Source organism: Cryptomeria japonica, chromosome 3 (genome assembly GCF_030272615.1).
Source record: "Cryptomeria japonica chromosome 3, Sugi_1.0, whole genome shotgun sequence".
NCBI classification, from domain to species: domain Eukaryota; kingdom Viridiplantae; phylum Streptophyta; class Pinopsida; order Cupressales; family Cupressaceae; genus Cryptomeria; species Cryptomeria japonica.
In genome coordinates, this window is record NC_081407.1 from 51,782,127 (window position 1) to 51,803,349 (window position 21,223).

General features: G+C 35.3%; 1 protein-coding gene across 2 annotated transcripts in view; it reads left to right on the forward strand.

The window, feature by feature from the left end:
• LOC131032931 (agamous-like MADS-box protein MADS1) overlaps positions 1 to 21,223 on the forward strand; it is a 137,763-nt gene that overhangs the window by 65,638 nt on the left and 50,902 nt on the right. For both annotated transcript variants that reach the window (XM_059218052.1, XM_057964041.2), the window contains exons 3-5: positions 8,037 to 8,098; positions 8,195 to 8,294; positions 8,557 to 8,598. In XM_059218052.1, coding sequence (XP_059074035.1) covers positions 8,037 to 8,098; positions 8,195 to 8,294; positions 8,557 to 8,598 — 204 coding nt within the window. The remainder of the gene's footprint in view (positions 1 to 8,036; positions 8,099 to 8,194; positions 8,295 to 8,556; positions 8,599 to 21,223) is intronic.

Below are 21,223 nucleotides of genomic sequence, written 5' to 3' on the forward strand. Positions count from 1 at the left end.
AATGTAAAAATATTAAAAAACTCAAGGAATATGAAATCCATGACATCAAAATTGAAATGTTCCACACATATATTAAAAATAAAACAACTACAAGTCTATGGCTTAGAGGAGCTTGGGTCCTTCCTACAAAGGCGTCCAAGGTAGGTCCTGGATGCTTCAGGAGCCATACTCTCTGCTCGTGACTCCATTCTACCCTCACCAACATCAACTATGTCTGGCTCTAGCTCTGGCTATGGCTCTGCTCGCACTCTAACCTTCTCCTCTTCCATGGTTATAGCCTCAACCTCTCTATCTACCTAGTCGATCCAATCTAAGTCCTCATCACTAAAGATAGGATCTGTAGCCTCAGTGATCCACCAGGATTTTGGATCAACCTCCTCTAGCATGATCGGGGTGGTATCATGGTCCATAACTTGATTCTGTCTAAGACGAAGGTTGTAACGAACAAAGACTAGATCATTCAACCTCTCCGCAGACAGTCTATTGTGCCTCTTGGAGTGTATGTGCTCAAACATACTCCAATTGCGCTCACAACCGGAAGCACTGCATGGCTGACTCAAAATACGAATGACTATTCGTTGAAGATTTAATGTTTTAGGACCAAACATCTGGCACCACCTATCTGAGATAAGGAAAAGGAAAAAGAATCAGCCCCATTTAATAATTAATAATAAATTAAATAACGTTTAATTAAAATTATGCTCTTAATTTCTTAAAATATACATTTTACCTGACTGCATTTTTGTCCAATTTTCTTTGCAAAGATGACGAGAAAACCTCCCCTTCTGCATTAGAAAAGGCCTCTAGATCCTAGATTATACTATTGCTATGACTAGGTGACATTCACTCTATCACTGAGTAGAGCCCACTAAGAACCTCCTCATCTGCCTTGAAATCAGGGCGGAAATGGAATGCCGAATTGAGGTAATAAGCAACTGCATGAAGGGGCTTGTGAAGCTGGGCCTGCTATCTCCTATCAATGATATCCCAAATGGGACGATACTTACTCATCCCCTTCATGGGTAGATATGATGACCTCCTTGGCCCTATCCATGCCCTCGTATATGTAGCCCATTGCAGGCTTTTCCCTGTCAGCAACACGTACGACAACTACCAAGGGCTCAATGAACTGCAAATAGTGTGAAATAATATGTAATATCAGTTAATGTAAGTGAGAAATTATGAATGAAAATAAGCAAATATAAGAGAAACACGAATAAAAATTAAAAGTTAAAACATAATGTAGAATGCTTAAAAATTTTACCTTCACAATCTCAGCACAAGGGGTCCAAAAGCCTAGCTCATCAAAAATGCAATCTGCAACATCAACTCATGCAACACTTGTACCACAGGTTGAGGAAGTCCACTCCTCACCAACAAACATACGCCTCAAAGTTGCCTTACTCCAAATCAAGGATTGGAGTGTGATGAAGTTAGTGGCAAATCTAGTGATTCCAGGACGAACCAACTCCTTCTACCCTGTGTATTTGCCTCATTAAGTTAAGGACCCATGCATGATTATATACAAATTTGCAAATATTTTTTGCCTTATCTACACATGTCTTGATACATGCAATCTTACTGATGTCCTCCAACATGAGGTCAATGCAATGGGTGACACATGGAGACCAAAATATAGATGGGTGCTTGTCCATCAAAATTTTATCTGTAGCAGCATAATCTGATGCATTATCGGTCACAATTGTACTACATTCTCCTTGCCCACTTCATATATGATCTCCTCTATAACCTCACATAGGTAAGCGACATTTTTGGAATGTGCGGAAGCATCAATGGACTTTAGGATCATGGTGCCACTTGAAATTTGAAAACAAAGTAAAATTTAGTGATTAATGATCATTCAATAAATCTTAAATCAAAAATAAAATACGAATCATTAAATAAAATTCAACGTATTCAATCACTTGCAAAAGAAATAAGAGAATTAAGAAGCATTTGATTTCTCCTATCAATCCAAGCATTGGTCATGATGGTGCAACCCTTCTTCCATATCTCTCACTGATCCTCTAATGTAGATTTTATATCAGCCATCGCTTCTGTCAAATTGGGCCACTTAACTCGGAATCAGAAGGGGCTTTGAAACCCGCCCCACAAATAGCGATGGCATCGACCATGCTCTGCCAATAAGAAGACCTATCACAAATAAATTAAACAAGATAAGTATAAATATTAGATAAAACAAACTAAAAATATTAAAAACTTACAAACTTAAAACAATCAAATAAAAACTAAAAGAAATTACTTGGCTGCGAAGAATGGAGTATTGCAATAAAACAAAAATCTTCCAATTGCACCTTTAGCCTTATCATGTACCTCTTTGTTCCAACCCATGCTCTCAAGTGAAGGTTGGCCACTTGGAGTAGTGCCTGGCTCAAAATATGAATCCATCCTAGATTTACGAATTCTAGGACCAATGCTTGCATTGGCACTCCCACTACCACTGGCACTACCAACAATAGAAGCAGTAGCACTAGCACTCCCAGTAGGATAATATGGAGGCATGGAAGAAGCCTCTCCAACACAACCAATGCTAGCCTGAGCCAACTCCTCCCTTTGCCTCTTCTTTATTTCTTTTCGAGTCTCAAATATCTCTAATAGCACTTGGCACTCACGAATAGCCTCAGGAAGTGCTCGTGTGCAAAGCTCTGCATCATGACCACGTATGCTGACAAGGTGGTATTTCAATCTATTTATACCTCCATGAAAGATTGTTTTGCAAAATTTACATTTTGCCTCTCCTCTTTTTTGCCCGGGAAAAGGTTCAGTATATTTACAAGATGGATCTTTTCTACCCGGGATTGTTCTACGAGGAGTGGAACTAGACATTGTTTTCAAAAATTCTGAAGGTTGCTGGAATAAGACACAATTACAAAAAAATGAATATTTGTGCATTGTTAAATTATAAATTAATAAAAGGAAATGTAATAGCAATATTTTGATTTTGATACAAAAATCAATGGAATAGAATTTGTATTCATTTTTTTTCAAAGAAATCAGCAAACCTAGCATGTAGATTATTTTTTTCATTTCAAAACATAAAAAACCAGCAAACCCCGCAATGTACATTTTTTTTTCAAACATTGAAAAAAAAAATGTACATTGTTGGGTTTGCTGATTTCTTTAAGTTTTGAGAAAAAAAAAACAATCTACATGGTAGGGTTTTCTGATTTCTTTGAAAGAAATGAATACATATTACAAATATTTAAAAAAAAAGTAAATTTTGCTTATAAAACAACAAAAAAAAAAATAAAAAATCAATCTTATCTCTTATAAGAAGGTTTAAATAAAATGCAACCTCTTTCCGATACCCTCTAACAAGATTTTGATGCGCCAAATTCAAGTATTACACTGCCCCAATGTGATTTGTTGAAGAAATTTTACTCCTTGTTGGTTGCCCTACTATGCTCTCTTCTTTTTCCTCACAACTCACTCTTCTCCTCCTATTTTTTCAATAGAATGAAATGAGATGCCTTTTACAACTTAGAATCAAGCATAAATGAAAAAAAACAACTAAAAACATTTTTAAATGTGTTTTTTATTGTTTTTTGGTTGGCTGCCACCGACCGAGTCCTAGAATTGGGACTCGTCGGGTCTGAGCCGAGTCACTGGTTCCTATGAATCGCCATGACTCGGCCATGACTCGGTGAGTCTGGGTTTGAGCCCGACAAGACTCGCCTAGGGTCACTTGGCCCATGACTCGCTGAGTTTTGGCGAGTCACAAAACTCTGCTCTGGATGGAAATAGAAATGAGGAGTGATGTCTTAAAAAGTGAAGATGACCTTGTAACATAAGGAAAATAAAAGATGGATAAAAAAGAAAAAATGTCAAAATTAGAGGACAAGTGGATCTTGAAGAACCCATTTCTGCCCTAAGTGAGATCAAGAAGCTTAAGAAAAAGAATTTGAAACAAAAATTGTAGTTGCAAATGTATGAAGAAGAGGATTGTGATTCAAGAGAAAAAATATCACAAAGCCTTGAGGAATAAGAAAAGATGATTAACATAAATATTCAACGAGAAGAGGCATAAATGATAGAAGAGGAGGTGAGAACCCATCTAGAAGCAAAGGAAGAAAATTGTAAAAAGCTTGAATAGGAAATTATTTCCGTAATTAAGGAACTAGATATAACATATTCTCAATTGAATAGAAACTTAAAGTATGAGAGGAGTACTGAAATATTAGGTGATATCATCAATTTCCAAAGGTCACCATTGATTAGGACTGGTCTTGGCTATGAAGAAAATCAAAGAAATACTAAAGAAGACCAGAGTCCAAAGATTACAGAACCAACAAAGATGATAGATGAAAAAAATCCCAAATCCTATGTAGAAGCACGTAAGGGGTCCATCAATATTTAAATAAACACAAAGGAAGCAAATAATGTTCTTTACAAAACCAACACTCCTCATAAAGACAACAAGGATAAAATTACATTTTGAAGATATTATCTCCTAAGAAAGCCTAAGATGACTAGGTTATAAATTTTTTTCTTTGGTTATTACTTTTTTTTAATCATTTTGGTCATAAGGCAATACATTATAGGGCATGTAAAGGAAATAATTTTGTATGTAACAAAAACAAGAGTTCTTCTAGATTCTTAGATAGAGACTATAATTTTTTCTCCTTTGTCGGATTACAATGTCATATATTATAAGTGCAACATCTTGGGTCATATAGAACATTTTTGTAGAAGTGGTTTTGTGGAACCTCCTAGACAAAACAGGAAAGTTGATACCCCTGCTAAACATAAGAAAGAACCTCAAAAACTTTGAAAAAGGAAATATGAGAAAGAAAATAGAAGAAAGAGAATTCTATGGTAGTGCAAACTACTTTTCATACCCAAGATGAAGGAGAGTAAAGGTACAGTGGCAATGGATGCTTAAGACACATGAAATGGGACAAAAAAAATTTCTCACTTTGAGGGAAGTGGGTGGTGGCAATGTGAAATTTGGAGGTAAGGCTACAACAAGAATAACTAGAAAATGTACTCTTAATTTGGGTAATGGAAAGACAAAAATATGAATGTCTTGTATGTTGAAGGTTTGAATAATAATCTTCTCAGTTTTAGTCAAATGTGTGAGCAAGGACAAACCCTTAATTTCATGCTGAAGGCTGTGTGATTAGGAAGGCAAGTACATGAAAATTAGTTACAAAGACAACGAGATCAATGGAGAAATATTTTATATAGGATAAACAGATGAAAGTTGGTTGCACATGGAAGAATGGGCTGTATGGACTTTTGACAATTAGGCATTGGACAAGTCAATGTTTGATAGCCTATTATATGTCACAACATCAAGGCTACACATCTTGCAAGAGGGACTCATTCAAGTAGTGAAAAGAATATTTAAATACTTGAAGGGAATTTGGACATTGGTTTGCCTAAAGAAGCAACATCAAGAAGGGGAATAAAATGTTTCATCTTTCAATTACAACGCATATTTTATGAACCAAAATTAAATGTTCATCATCCATTAAGAAGCAATATTCAAGTAAGAAGAAATTTTATTTATTTGAAGCCCGATGCCTCCAAAAAGAAGAGTTTAGCATCTCTTGCTAGGTTGGGTCTCAGTAGTGGGGACTGGTTTCTCTAGTAGGTTGGTGCTTGTAATTTTTGCAAGAAGATTCTACTTTATGGTTGGCTTTGGATAGTGGATTAAATTAGTCTTTTATCCTGAAAGTATTTACATGCAATCTTACTTGTCTGGATATTATGCTTTTTCTATTATTGTTGTTAAATTTTAAATAAGTAAAAGTTTGTCTTATACTAATTCACCTGCCTCTCAGTATAAGTGTGTGCTCATCATATATCTTTTATAATTTTGTAGTAGGTGTTTGATCTTCATATTATGGCTATTTTGTAAGCTTGTATGATTGCTTTTATATCATTAGGTTATGTAGGAAATATTTTGATCAACCTATACTTCTTCTCGCAAGTGGTACTAGAGACACGGTTGTGGTTGATATAGGTGTTAGAGGCCTTTTTTATTTAACCCTTGTTTGCAAAAATATAATGTAAATTCAAACACTATGGTTGTGCTAGAAAATTAGAAACATTTTAAGGAATGAGATGTGTTGTATAGGCTATGATAATGTAGATCTAGGTTTTAGGAGTTTGTAGATTTGTTGTTTATTTTTGTAGATTTATAATAGTTTGAAAAATAGTTTTTTTCTATATATTTACATTAAGTATTTTCTAGGGAAAGTTTCACAAATGACACCCTAAGGCAAAACACATTATTTTTTGATGTCATATGTGGGCATATTGCACTATTTGGGAATTAAGATCAACTAGTCTTCTTCTAGTATCTTCATTACACAACTAAAGGATTCACCTGATTTGCTCTCGAAATTTTACATGACGAATTATAAGACTACATTAACTCTATTTCTCACAAGGGTCAAACTTGAGTGTCAGTGTTTGTTACCCTTGGCTGATGCAACATTATAGCAATATCCTATTAGAGTCTTGTCTACCCAACTCACACAAGATATGACATCTAATATTTAAAGTACTCATAATCATGGGATTTAGTACATGATGGAAATGTATTTTAACTTGGTGCAATATAGATTTATATTTGGTAGATAATTCTCTAGATCATAAGTCTAATTCATGGTATTGCTTCTCACTTGGTTTTGAGAAACGTATTGGTTGAGAAAGAAGTAGTCTATAATTGTTCTTTCATCTATAGAAACTAAGTATTGAAGAAGATATAAAGTTGTCATTCAAAATATTTTCATTGAGTTTAAAATTTCACTATGATATCCCAGAATTAGAATTTGATAACTTAAGTGAAATAGAGATTTCAAGTAATTTAGTCTCTCACGGGAGGATGAAGCACATTTAGATACATATATACTATGTCTAAGAGTTGATATATGATCAGATCATTGTTCCTTAATATTATTTGATATTAGATTAGATTGTAGACATCCTTCATAAAAGTAAGCTTTTATGAGATTTGCTGGGGTTACGGTAGGTGTCCATTTTGGAGGATTTCTTTTGTTTTTCCAATTACCTCTCTATTTTAGTGTTTTTTATTTTTATTTTTTATTATATTTATTTATTTAATTTCTCTATTTTGAGGGAGTTCCTTTTGTGGCAGGTTCATTTGTATATGAGTACCATATAAGCATTCATTTATTAGGACACATCTTTTTACTCGCCTTAAGTGGGGTGTTATTGTAAGTTTTCAGTTTAAATTTTTCTAATGTTTTCCTCCAGTTTTTTAAGCTTTCTTATGTCAATAAAGTGAATCTAACTAGGTGATTTGAATGTAGAGGTGTTATCATCTTAGAAGAGGGTTACATTTGCTAGTTTTAGTTTGCTTGTCAGTCACTCCATATTGGTTGGACTTTTTAACTGCACCCTCTCCTTAAGTCTATTTATACTCACTTCCTAACTTAATTTCAATCTTTGTACAACAGCTTCTCTTTATGAGCTTTCAATACAGTTTTGTGACCTTCACATTTATATATCTCTCAAAATCTCTAGTGTGTATGTGTTATTCATTTATAATTCTCATAACATATTTAGACATCTTAAAAAATAACATATTTAGACATCTTAAAAAATTATTAGATTATGCATTTATTTCACATTTTCTGACAGATTTTAGCGTGTGAAACGTTTTAACAAATGTAAAAATATTTTTATATAAAGTTTCTTCAAGGATCTCACGATCAAGAAAAAATAGTATGGATTTGTTTTCAAAGATACTAAAAGATTTAGATGCTTAAAATTTATGATAATTAATCATATTAAAACTATTTTCCTTCAAAATCACAAAATTATAACTTTAAATTTTAAGTTTAATGTATCAATCAAAAGATATAAAATACAAAATAATAATGTTAATCTTTTATACTAAAATTATAAATATTAAAATAAGGTCATGTATACCTTCATATCCCTGTAAATGAGTGCACTCAAATACAAATATCGTGCGCACATTCATGTAAAAGATGAAAAATAGTTAGTGCTTATTTATGACTAACACTCTGTGTGAATAGAGATTACGTTCGGAAGTGGAGAACTTGCAAAAACAGATGGCAGATTTAGAAAAAATGAACAAGTAAGAATTCGAATTATATGGTAATATTTTAATTTTTAGATTTTAATAAATGTTGATACTTACTTCAAGTACGAGAAATATATTTTTATGATGCAGATATATGAATGGTGAGCACTTAGATTTACTGAATTTTAAGGAGTTGAAATGTCTTGAGATGAAAATGAATTCGGGTGTTAGGAAGATACGTTGGAGAAAGGTAATTTATAATAATTTTTAAATGTGATTTAAAATTTTATTTTCCTTGACTATGGTTTGAAAATTTTATTTTCCTTGATTATGGTTTGACACTACATTTATTTCCATCAAAGTTAGAGGAGCTTCATGTAGCATGTCATATCTATCTCTTTGAATATATATTCTTTCGAAAAGAATTCAAATAGATAAACAAACTTATAATATTATAAATTAATTTAATCAATTCTACATTGTCTGATAGAACTGTTATATAAATTTTGCAGGGCAAATTCATACAAGAATATATTAGATGTCGAAAAATAGAGGTAAAATATATTTTCCTTCTAACGAAAAATATTATTTACATTATATTTACTTTATTTAAAAAAAAAATGTCTAATCATGTAAAAAATTAACTTTTTCCCCTAAGAAGTTATATTTTAATCTATTTAAAAAGCTCTTTATAGATAATCTTTCTTTGAATTGTTTAATTAGTAAATTTACCATGATTAATGATTCAATGGACATTACTACGACTCCTCTAAAGTTAAAAATATTTTTATTTTATAATTATTTTTTTATAAAATAATTTAAAATATATAATTATTAGTTAAATATGTTATTTCAAAATATTATAATCTAACTTTTGTAAATTGGTAGTCTTTTGGTCAATGGAAAAATATTTTATTTTTTAATGTTGTCAAGATCAAACACAATATTTTTTATGTCATGATAGATTCAATTTGATACATCAATAAAATAATTAAAAGAAAGAAATATTTTTATTTTCAAAATTAATTTGTGACATTTCAAAGAAATTACAAAGGTGTGAAGATTATTCTTCTTATCTATGAACTTCTAAGTTCTCTAGAAGTTGAATCATTTTGATGTGCATGGGATTTCCTAAGATTACTATGAGCTTCTAAAGGCCTTATATTTTTAAATACTAGTAATGAAGACTAACTCAAACATTTCCTCTTCCTTGCTTCTTGCTTATCATTCCTCTCTTGAATTGTTGGGATGACTGAGATTAATTATATTTTTTACCACTCTTCTCACAATATGCAGAAATTGACTTTAGTTTCTACTCCTATTTAATAGCCTTTTAGCCTTTTCATATGCTTGTTCCATGGTAGTGGGACCATGTACGTCGACCTCTCCACCAATCTGGTTGTTAAGTCCCATCATGATCTTTCTAATTCTAAAGCTCTCATCCTTTTGATACTTGTGTACATATTTGAGAAGTCGGGTGAATTTATCCCAACACTCATTCACAGATGAATCCCCTTGTCGTGGATTCTAAAAAATTATCAATTTCTTATCAAAATAGAGCTGGGACAACCAGCTCAGCCTGAAGGTGACAAAAAACTAGTCCCATGCTAGGCTCAAGGAAGTTAATCCCAACTCTGCTTTTTGTTTCATCGACCAAGTGGATGTTTCACCTACCAACTGGTAGGCTCCCCACACTACCTTGGTCGCTTTAGAATAGATTTATCTTTCCATCTCGATTAACCAGGCCTCTGCAACATCTCCTAAGACTGCACCATAAAATTTAAGAGACATCACTTTCTTCATATCTTTATAAGGTGTTAAGATTAAGGTTCCATCTACCTTGTAAATCCTATGACATGGTTCCAATATCCTTGGAAAGTGTTCTAAGGCACTTAGGATGTATTGGGAAAATAATTTGTAATATTTAATTATCATTATTGTTTGTAATATACATTCATGAGGGGTGATGGGTTACACTAATAGTGGTAAAAGTGGGTTGTGAACACAAATATTTTATATTATTTTCCCTACTTATAGATGTCTAGAATAAGATATTTAGTGACTTTAGAAAGTGGAAAAGAGTGACCTATGGGCTTTCCCAAGTGGGGAGTACAGAAGAGGCAATAGGTGTCTCTTGGTTTCTAATCATTTATTACATTTAATGTAATGTCTATCTTGCAAGTATAGGTGTCCATGTTGGAGGTAAGGTATTGGAAGATGAATCGATGCCTTTTTGAGTTCTGCAAAGGCATTCCAAGGGTTGTGGTCATGAGTAATGAAGAGCCTTCTTTCAGAACCTTTATTGGTGGTTTTGGAGCTCTTGCCATTCTATACATTTAGCCTTTGAGTGTAGATTTGTGATGCAACAGAATGTGGAACAGTTGAATGTAATTTTTTCTACAAGAATGAAGGATGGATGGGTGGCATAAGGAGGTTGTTCACATGTCAATAGGTGTTTCTATGGTGGAGTCAAATAGGAGAATAGAAGTAATTGTATTGTAAGCATATTTATTGTTGTTAATACAAGTTTGTCCTCTCTTCTTGCAAATATAGGTGTCCATGTTGGAGGGAAGGTATTGGAAGCTAAATTGATATCTTTTCGAGTTTGGTGGAGGCATTCCAAGGGTTGTGGTTGTGAGTAATGAAGAGTCTTCTTTGGGAAACTTTGTTGATGGTTTTCGAGGTCTTGTCATTCTATAAATTAAGCCTTTGGATGTAGATTTTATGTGTAAGAAAACATGATGAATAGTTAATGTAGCTTTCTCTGCAGAAATGAAGGTTGGATGGGAGGCATAACAAGGATGTTCAAATCTACATAGGTGTTGCTATGTTGGAGGCAAAGAAGTGAATGGAAGTGATTGTATTGTAAGCACATTTATTGTTGTTAATACAAGTTTGTCCTCTTTTCTTGGTGAAGTTTTTTCCATGTAAATTCTATGTTATGTGTGGATGTTATGTCGCTGATTTATGCCTTAATGCTGCATGATCTTTTATTTCTATTATAAGTTCGCATAAGATATGTTTATTAAACATGGTTAACAGGTTGATTTTTGACATCATATTGAAGAAGTATCTAATCATGGGTTTTTCAAAATTAAGGCAACTTAGTTTTTAGATTTTCATATGAGTTTTAGGTTTTCATGTTGCTCCTATAGAAGCCTTGAATATCATCCTTCGATTAGTTTATTGGATAGAAATTGATTCTCACAATCTTTGGTAATGAACCTGCTTATTTCTTAACATTTGGTATCAGAGTTGGGTGTTCGTCCATTTTTGGTTTCCTATCTTGGCAAGCTTGTGGGAATCATTTAGAAGGAATTACAAGTTGTTGGAAGGCTTTTGGGGCTGCAATGAATTTTTTGTGAGTTAACTCTGTTTTGTAGATTTGTGAGATTGAAAACCATGGATATTATCAATGTGATCTATGCTGGAAATTCAATGCTCATGCTTATGGATCTTCATGGAGTTGCTCATGTTTATGGATCTTAATGGAGTTTGATAATATGTATGTATTCTCTTGTTTGGTGGTCTTGTTCCTTTACCTTGTGGTCATGTGTAGTGAGAAGGTGGTCATGTTGGATGAGTATGGATATCCTAGTCACATGTAGATAGACCAATTGCTTGGACTATGGAATGGAGTGCATATGGTTACATGAAAACATTTGAAGATAACCCACTAACCTCTTTGAGAGTTGGAGCTGATATGTTTCATATGGTTTAAGCTCTTGGAGAACTTTCCTTTCCTTTCTTGGGTTGCAATGATCTCTTATTTTCAATTGTTGGGTTTTGTAGATGTGGTATTTCTCTTGTTTAGATGACATGTATAATGTGAATGTTTGGATGTTTAAATGGATTTTAGATTTATAGAGATGGTTTTGTAGGTTTTACATGATAACTAAAACCTTTGATATATAGATTTGTGGTATAAATGGATTCAAGGTATTTTGGATAGAGACAACTACAAGTTTGCATACTACTTGGAAGGTTCTTATTGATCTATGGTTACTCCTATGTGTGTTTGTTTGGCAAAACGGGTCTAGTGTTGATTTTGGAGTTTGAGTCTTGGAAATCTACATGCTATGTCTAATTATCTCTATTATGCATAATACTGATGTGAGGTTGAATCTTTCAGTTATTTGGGATTGGAGCACTGATTATGTATTTCTTCTTTGAGATGTTGCATATATGCTGACCTTGTAGATTATTTGATGAGGATGCGGTTTGGTAGGCTGTTGCTGATGATCACCATTATTACATTGAGAAAATGATTATTTGGAGTACCTGATATAATTGATCATTTCAATCTTAGCAATAGATTATGGTGCATGAGAAGCTCCGTTCACTTTATGTGGAGTTTTAGTAATGATGTTGTTCACCATGCCATGTATTACTCGGTATCACTTTCAATGGGAGCTTTATGTAGTCACATAATGTGTTCTATCTTCTTTGTTTCAAGATTTTAGTCTTGAGCTATTGTGGTTGTAGTGTATTGTTAGTCATAAACAATATATGATTAGAAGGTTGATGATCTTTTGCAATGGGTGTTGGTTTCATATGGAGCTCTTAGATTCTGCCTTTAGATTGCAATGAGAGTTTGACATCGTTGGTTCTATTAACAAAGGATGTGTAGTTGTATCTTCTTAATTTGGAGATTGTGGTTTGACTCTTTCTTTTGGGATCTGTTGGTTGAGTTCTTTGATTGTGTTGGGGCCATGGAGGATCTTCAGTTAGGAGATGGTTGTCATAATGACTCGAGCTTGGTTACACGATTTAGTGGGAGGTTTGATAGTGATGTGGATTCATCATTTAATGATGGATGGTTATGGTGACATATTGGTGCCAGGGACGACTCTTGACTCTTTGCTTAGGTCATGTTATTTCTCTTTGGTTTAGAGTATTAATCATATTCTTGGAGCTTCATGATTTTGCAGGATCAAATTTGAAGCATGGATTGATTGGTTTATGCTCATGGAGACTAGAGAGAATTGGGTGAGGCTATGAGATCTCATCATTTTGGGATCATGTGTTGAGATAGTGACTCTTTGATGAGGATTTCAGTAGAAGATCAAGGAGCCTACACCTGGTTATGGATGTGAAAGAATTATAGACTTGAAAAGAAGATTGACATTTATTATAAGCTTTATTGCTTGGTTTTGTGAGCACATGACAATGTTATTTTCCACTCTTGGTCTTCTTGATAGTGAATGATCTGAGAGGTATTGCCTACCTGGTTATTAGATGCATTCTTTATTTTATATCTTATTTTCTCATGTGAATAAGTCTTGAATATAGAAGTCCCGAGGACTTGTTGAGAAGAAGATGCATGGTTTTATGAATTTTTGTTTGTTCTTATTGTTGGTCTTAAGCTATGGATATAGTTTTGAGGAATTATTTGGAGAGGTACAGGAAATGGTTTGCAACTTTGGGCATAATTCCCTTTGTTGTTGTAGAAATGGATAGTTTGTTTGATCTACTTCTTTTGTATGAGAGGTTTACATTTTATTGGTGCCATGTATTTGATTGAATGTTAGATGCTGATACCCTTTTAGTATGGGAATTGTGAAGATCTTACATTACACAGTGTAAAGCGAAAAATCGCGGTCGAACCCTAGTTGGTCTCCCCTCTTCTAACTCCGAGGAGAGAGAAGAGAGGTTCGCTAGGATTCGATGGGTTTTCACTTAGGGGGAAAACTTTACATTCAAAAGAGGGGTTGAAACTCATAAGATCCAATCCCACGCAATGCAAGATTGGATGCTAAATGAATTTCAAGGGTTAGGAAAACAAGGCTACCCTCTTTTGTAAAGAATGTTGATTAAGGAAATTAAGCTAAGGATGCATAGAAAGTCATAAAGATTCGCTTATAAACTGAGTTTAGGTTATAGGATGAAGCTGCGGACCTGGAATTAGCAGTAAAATGTCGATACGGCGCTGGCCTGCAAATTTGAGAAAAAGTTGTCAGGACGATGGCGCCCGGCGCCACGGTCCTCCGAAAAATCCGCGAAACGAAGGGGGATCTGTTCGTCTCTGCACAAGGATTCCAGATCTTCAATCTCAGCCGCGTACCTGCAACCTACACACAGAAAAGCGAAGACGATTGGGGGGTTAGGGATTAGGGGTTTGCCTTTAGGTCAAACCCCGGTTTTGGAATTAACCAAGAAATGAGCAAGTGCTGTAAATGTAAATGACTGTAATGTAAAACAAGTACTAATACCTTGTTCTAAGGATGTTTGTATCCTTATGTGCAAAGGTTTAGATGTTGTGTGTTGTAGTATGTAGCATGTAATAAGTGATCTCCTCTTCAATGGTTGAATCCTTGTCTTGAATGCAACACTTAGCCTTGAATGGAGACTTGGAATGATCAATTGCTTGAATGCTTGAATGCTTGAGTATAGTTTCCACGCTTTGTACACATATTCTCTTCATATCCTCCCCCAAATGAGAGAGAAAAATGTAGTTTATATACTTGTCAATTAGGGCTGATAGGCTGATTTTCCCGACCTTAGGTCGACCAGGGAAGTATATTTCCAAATTGCAATAAAAAAGACCCGATATCACTTAGGAAACCGGGCCCAAAATAGGACCCAGGGACCAGGGCGCTGGGCGCCCTGGTCCTGAGGGACCAGGGCACTGGGCGCTCTGGTCCCACCTCCGGGACAGCGGGGTGCAAGGAGGTTCAGGCCAACGGTGCTTGAAAAATGCAGTTTTCAGTGTCGTGAGCAAGTTTTGGGGTCTCCATTCAGGTTGCGTGTTGCGTCGCCATCGTGAAGACCGAAATGCAGTCGAAATTGCAAGTGTCGCAATTTTAGGACGCTACATTTAGCCCCCACTTTAGCGGGAGTATGTATGCTCATACTTCCGGTAAAGTACAAGGAAACAACGTTGAAAGACTTTCACCACGTCAAGGAGGCAAGATACACCAAGCCCCCAGTGGACTAAGGATCTTACAACTTCGATTGACAAAGTAAAAGGGAAGATCACGAGGAAGAACCATGACTGTCGGTAGTAAGGTTCCCTCACTATGAGTCATGCAAAAGAAATACCAAAAATCTTCAAGACCAAGCTAAATACCAAAAATCTTCAAGACCAAGCTAAGTTTGCCAAGAAATTTTCAAGTATCTTTGAAAGGATAGACAGGGTGTATGCCCCCCTACGTTAAAGCGATCGCACACGCCTCAATGGGGGTGATTGTTTTAACGTAGTGATACACATAAGAAATGAGAAAGGAAAAGGAGCACGTTATCGCAAAGATTTAGCCCCCAAGTGTGAGATAAACCCAAGGATAATAAACACAAACACAAAGCACGAGGTGACTTCGCTTTCCTCGGGGTCAGTATGCTGTATGATAATTCATGTATATATATCATATGTATGTATGCATAATTGTTCTTCATTCCCCAATCAAGGAAGGTCACCTAGAAGAAGGGAACACATGTGTCTTTTGAGTCAACATGAGAGAGACCAAAGAGATCTCAATGCTTTGCATCGTCCTCAAGTAGACAACACTAAGGACGACAAATAGAAGAATGAGAATAACATATAGAAGAAGTAACAAAAGAGAGGGGGAGAGAATCTGCCATGCTAATGTAACTAGTCTAGCACGTCATCTACCCCCCGATCTTGCTGATCAATGTTTCGGGAAGGTAGGGAACACGCTAGAGGAGGAACATCCAACACAGCAAATGGAGCTATCACAAGATCCAAACAAGGGCTATGTTCATGTTTCGAGCCACATTGTTCTTGTCTAGGAGCTAGAATAAGTGCTTTAGAAAATTCATTAGATAAATGGTTATCAACATCAACAAGTTCATATTCACTATCAGAAGCAAGAGGAGTAACATTTTCATCATGAATAACATTTTCATCTATAGCATCATCAAGATCTATAAAAATAGGATCTTTAACTCGCACAGGATCAAGACCATCATGCATCTTATGTTTAGGAAATTTAGGCTCAATATCCGGCTGAGGAGAAAATGGAATAATGCTTGTTGAAGGTGTTTTTGGAGATTGTAAAGTTTGAGAAGCAGCTGCTTGAGCCCGAAGACGACGCTTTCGTCGGCGTTCATGTGCAGAACGATTACGTCTAGTCTTAGTAGGAAGTGTAGAAGATTGAGGAGGAGGAATGTTCTCATCCTTATCACTTGGGTGTTTAGGTTGTGGTCTCTTAGGCTGGATAATAGGAGAAGAAGAAGGTCTCTTCTCTCTATAAAAGGCAGGAGGAGGAACTGCTCCATATAAAGGAGGAATTTTCGGTTTAGGAAGAAGACCAAGTCCATCATGACGAGGAGGGATAGGTCTACTTTTAGAAGATTTATCAGGCATAGACATAGTCACATCCATGGGGACGGGTTGGGAATCTTCTTGAGGAAAGACATTAGTTTTATCTTTCAAAGGAAGAATTTCCTTCTCAAGAATGATAGGAATGTCAAGTTTAGGTGTTCTAGGTTCACTTAGAGATAGGATCATATCTGTTTTCCACTTTTGATAAGATTTAAAAAGATGATCACTTCGCGAAGGAAGAGATTGGAATTGTTTGGGCCAAAAGTAATCAATAGGAACACTAGAGGTTCTTTCGGCTGGTTTAAAGAGACTATGATTGACAGTAACAACTTCACCATTATGGGGAAATTTTAAACAGTTATGAATAGGAGAAGCAATAGCTTTCATGGAAGATAGCCAAGGATAGCCAAGCTTCACACGAAATTGTTCGGAAGAAGGAATAATAGCAAAGTTCACATCAAGAGATTTATTATGGACCTCAATAGGCAATGTAATAGAACCAATTGCAGGAGAAGAAAATGCATCAAATAATTTCACAATCACATCTGTTTTGTCATATATCACTTGATTCAATTGCAAAGTAAAAAGAAATTCTTCAGTAATAACATTAACCATGCACGAAGGATCAATAAGCACTCCACGGCAAGGTGTATTCTTAACTTTTGCAACTATGTATAAAGGACCATCAGGTGCCCTAATGGTTTCGCTAGAATCAAATGTGATGGAAGGTTCTTTAGGGTTTTCTTGCTTCTCTACAAAGTTAATCACATTCGGAGTCATAGACACAAGACCATCAGATGAGAGAGAGGAATCATTAGCCTCAATCGCATTAGAGGTATGAGAGGTATGAGAAGGTAATGGATCAGTAAAAATCTGAAGATTTTGGTTAGGAGGAGCTACAGATGTGTTGCCTTTATCGTTCACTCCAGAAATAGAAATAGTATTATTATCAATCAAATCCTGAATTTTACCCTTTAAAGAAAAACATTTTTCAGTATCATGACCAGGCTGACGATGAAAATGACAAAAAGCTTTGTGATCAAAACAAGGTGAAGTAATCTTTGCAGGATCAATTTGTCTTATAGGAGGAAGAGTAAGCACATTTTGTGCCAATAACTTATTCATAATATCATGCAATGATTCATTCAAAGGAGTATACTTTCTTTCTTTCCTGAAAAATTTAGAAATAGGAGGCACACCTGATGCTGCATTCACATTGTTGTTAATGATGTTTTCATTGAATTTGTTGGAATCTCTGTTCGGTTTAAACTTCCCAAATGGTTGTTGACTGCTATCACCCTTATCACTCGGAGCCATAGGATGTGATTGTTCCATTTGACTCACAGTCAGTTGATAATTGTGAAGAGTGGCACACAACTTTTGGAAAGAAGTAAACTCAGAAAACAGAAGTTTGTCTCGAATATCTTTTTGTAAATTAGAAATAAAGATTCTTTGAATATCATTATCAGGCACTGGAAAAGAAATTTGAGCATACAAATGCTTATATCTACCAATGAAATCAGTCACTTTTTCTTTAACACCTTGTTTACAATGCATTAAATCAATCAAAGTAACTTTAGGACTTATATTGTTTTGAAATTGTTGAATGAAAGCATTTGCGAGTTGTTCGAAAGAAGTAATAGAATAAGAAGGCAACGAGCAATACCATTGTAGGGCTTTGTCTCTTAATGTTCTGGTGAATAGTTTTGCAAGCAACCTTTGGTCATAAGCAAAATCAATACATATTGTTTGAAAAGTCTTAACATGTGTTAGAGGATCTCCTTTACCATTATAAAGCTCCAAATGCGGGATTTCAACATGTTTAGGAGGAATAGCTCGAACAATGTCAAGAGAAAGTGGGCTCGCAACATCAAATGTGGGCACACTAAACTTAGATTGATTCATAGAGGCAATTTGTTGCTGTAAAGAAGAGACAGTTTGTGCAAGATTATTAATGGTAGCTTCAGTCGAAGAGTTCGTAGTAGGTGTGTTAGATTGAGATGGAGGTGGGATGTTATTGAAAGAAGGTAAAGAGTAAGGTGGAGGGACCCTATGATAGTCAACCATAGGGGATGATTGGATAGGAGGAACACTACAAGGAGGAATGGAATGGTTAAATGAATTGCCCCCTTGCGTCATGTTCATTTGTGAAGATGTAATAGGAACACTTATTGAAGGAATGAATGAAGAAGTCGGATTGAATGAAGGAATAGGGTTAATTGAAGGAGGAGGATTGCCCCCATGACTAGTGATCATAGGGGGAATGTCTTGTATAGAAGTAGTCATTATGTTTGATGTAAAGGTAGGTATGCTAGTAATAGAAGTTGTCAAAGGAATAGAATGATTGACTTGTGTAGGAGGTTCTGTATAACCTAAAGATTTCTTCACAACTCTTTACAAGAATCACATTCGAATTCACAATGTGTGAAATACCACGCAAAATATCAATTCCATTCTTATCACTTTGAAGCATATGTTTTAGACCCTCAATTAAAGGAAGAGCTTGACTATCGGGATACTCATGAGACATCCATTGGTGAAAATCATCAAATTGGTTATCCAATTTGGAAAGTTGTTCAACGGAAACTTCATGGAGAGCTTCTTCATCATTAGGAGGATTAGAGGAATTACCCATATCCTCGTTAAAAAGGCTATTCAAATTAGGTTCCATCTCCTCGGTAATTAAACCTCGGAAAGACTTAATTCTACGGCTTCGTCTAACGGGAATAGTGTAAGTAGGGCTTATTGTTGTAAAACTCATGCACTAGAGAGAGAGAGAAGATTTTGATTTTAGAGGTAGCAATTTTCAGTAAAACCAGCCAATCTTCCAGATTTAAGCTGTTAAATGCAATCACAATAGTCTCCCGAAATTTCGGAAAAAATGTTCGGGACCGTGGCGCTCGGAGTGCAACACTGTCCTTGCAACTTTTTTCGAAATTTGCAGGGATGAAAGGTATGATGATTTTAGAGCTACTCTGAAAAAATTGAGTGATTTTACGATCTGTAGATAGGCCAAATTAAAGTTGCAAATTCGAAATTGAACCCTATCAAGATTGTCGAAAAATGCCAAATTTGAATTTTGAAAAAGAGAGGGAAACTGAAATTTTGAATTTTATGATTTTAGAGGGAATGTCAAAAGCAATGCAAATTTTGAAATTCAAAAATTGACTCAATTTCACGCAAAATTCAATTTTGAAAGCGGAAATCCGAGTTGTTGTAATTAAGCACTTAATTTCAAAAGTCACAAATTGCAAGAATTTGAATAAAGCACTGAGATTTCGAGTGAATGCAAACACACTTTTCAGATTTAGGACAATAAGAACACAATTTTGACACAAAATTTCAATTTCATCAATTTTTGAATGATTAGGAGCCTTAAACCAAGCAATCACAAGACCAACTTTGACTGTAATTTTGAAAGTGTTAAAATTGATAAAATCAGCCAAAATTCTGGATTTTAGCAGGAAAATACAACAAGATCTCGCTCCCGAAATTTTGGAAAAAATGTCGGGGACGATGGCGCTCGGAGTGCAGCACGGTCCTCACAACTTTTTTCCAAATTTTCAGGGATGAAAGATATTGTGATTTTATTGCAGAATCCAAAGTTACAGCTGATTTGGAGATGTTTTGATCGGTCAAATTGTCAAACAAAGGTTGAATTAAGAGGGTTTCAAAAATTAGGGTTTTGACTTTTAACCACTTAATTTTCAAAATTAAAGCACTGATATGAATTGATAATTTGTAATAGCAGGGCAGATCTGAAACAAGCATTAACAAATAAACATTTCACAAGCTTAATTACTAAAAAGAAATTTTAGGGTTTTTATGCAATCACCTCTAAAATTTTGCAAAAGATCAAACATGGAAATGTAATCAATTTTTTTTTAGATCTAAGCATGAAAAATCAGAAAGGATGTTCACGTCAGGTTCACCAAAATGTAAAGCGGAAAATCGCGGTCGAACCCTAGTTGGTCTCCCCTCTTCTAACTCCGAGGAGAGAGAAGGGAGGTTCGCTAGGATTCGATGGGTTTTCACTTAGGGGGAAAACTTTACATTCAAAAGAGGGGTTGAAACTCATAAGATCCAATCCCACGCAATGCAAGATTGGATGCTAAATGAATTTCAAGGGTTAGGAAAACAAGGCTACCCTCTTTTGTAAAGAATGTTGATTAAGGAAATTAAGCTAAGGATGCATAGAAAGTCATAAAGATTCGCTTATAAACTGAGTTTAGGTTATAGGATGAAGCTGCGAACCTGGAATTAGCAGTAAAATGTCGATACGGCGCTGTCCTGCAAATTTGAGAAAAAGTTGTCGGGACGAGGGCGCCCGGCGCCACGGTCCTCCGAAAAATCCGCGAAACGAAGGGGGATCTGTTCGTCTCTGCACAAGGATTCCAGATCTTCAATCTCAGCCGCGTACCTGCAACCTACAGATAGAAAAGCGAAGATGATTGGGGGGTTAGGGATTAGGGGTTTGCCTTTAGGTCAAACCCCGGTTTTGGAATTAACCAAGAAATGAGCAAGTGCTGTAAATGTAAATGACTGTAATGTAAAACAAGTACTAATACCTTGTTCTAAGGATGTTTGTATCCTTATGTGCAAAGGTTTAGATGTTGTGTGTTGTAGTATGTAGCATGTAATAAGTGATCTCCTCTTCAATGGTTGAATCCTTGTCTTGAATGCAACACTTAGCCTTGAATGGAGACTTGGAATGATCAATTGCTTGAATGCTTGGATGCTTGAGTATAGTTTCCACGCTTTGTACACATATTCTCTTCATATCCTCCCCCAAATGAGAGAGAAAAATGTAGTTTATATACTTGTCAATTAGGGCTGATAGACTGATTTTCCCGACCTTAGGCCGACCAGGGAAGTATATTTCCAAATTGCAATCAAAA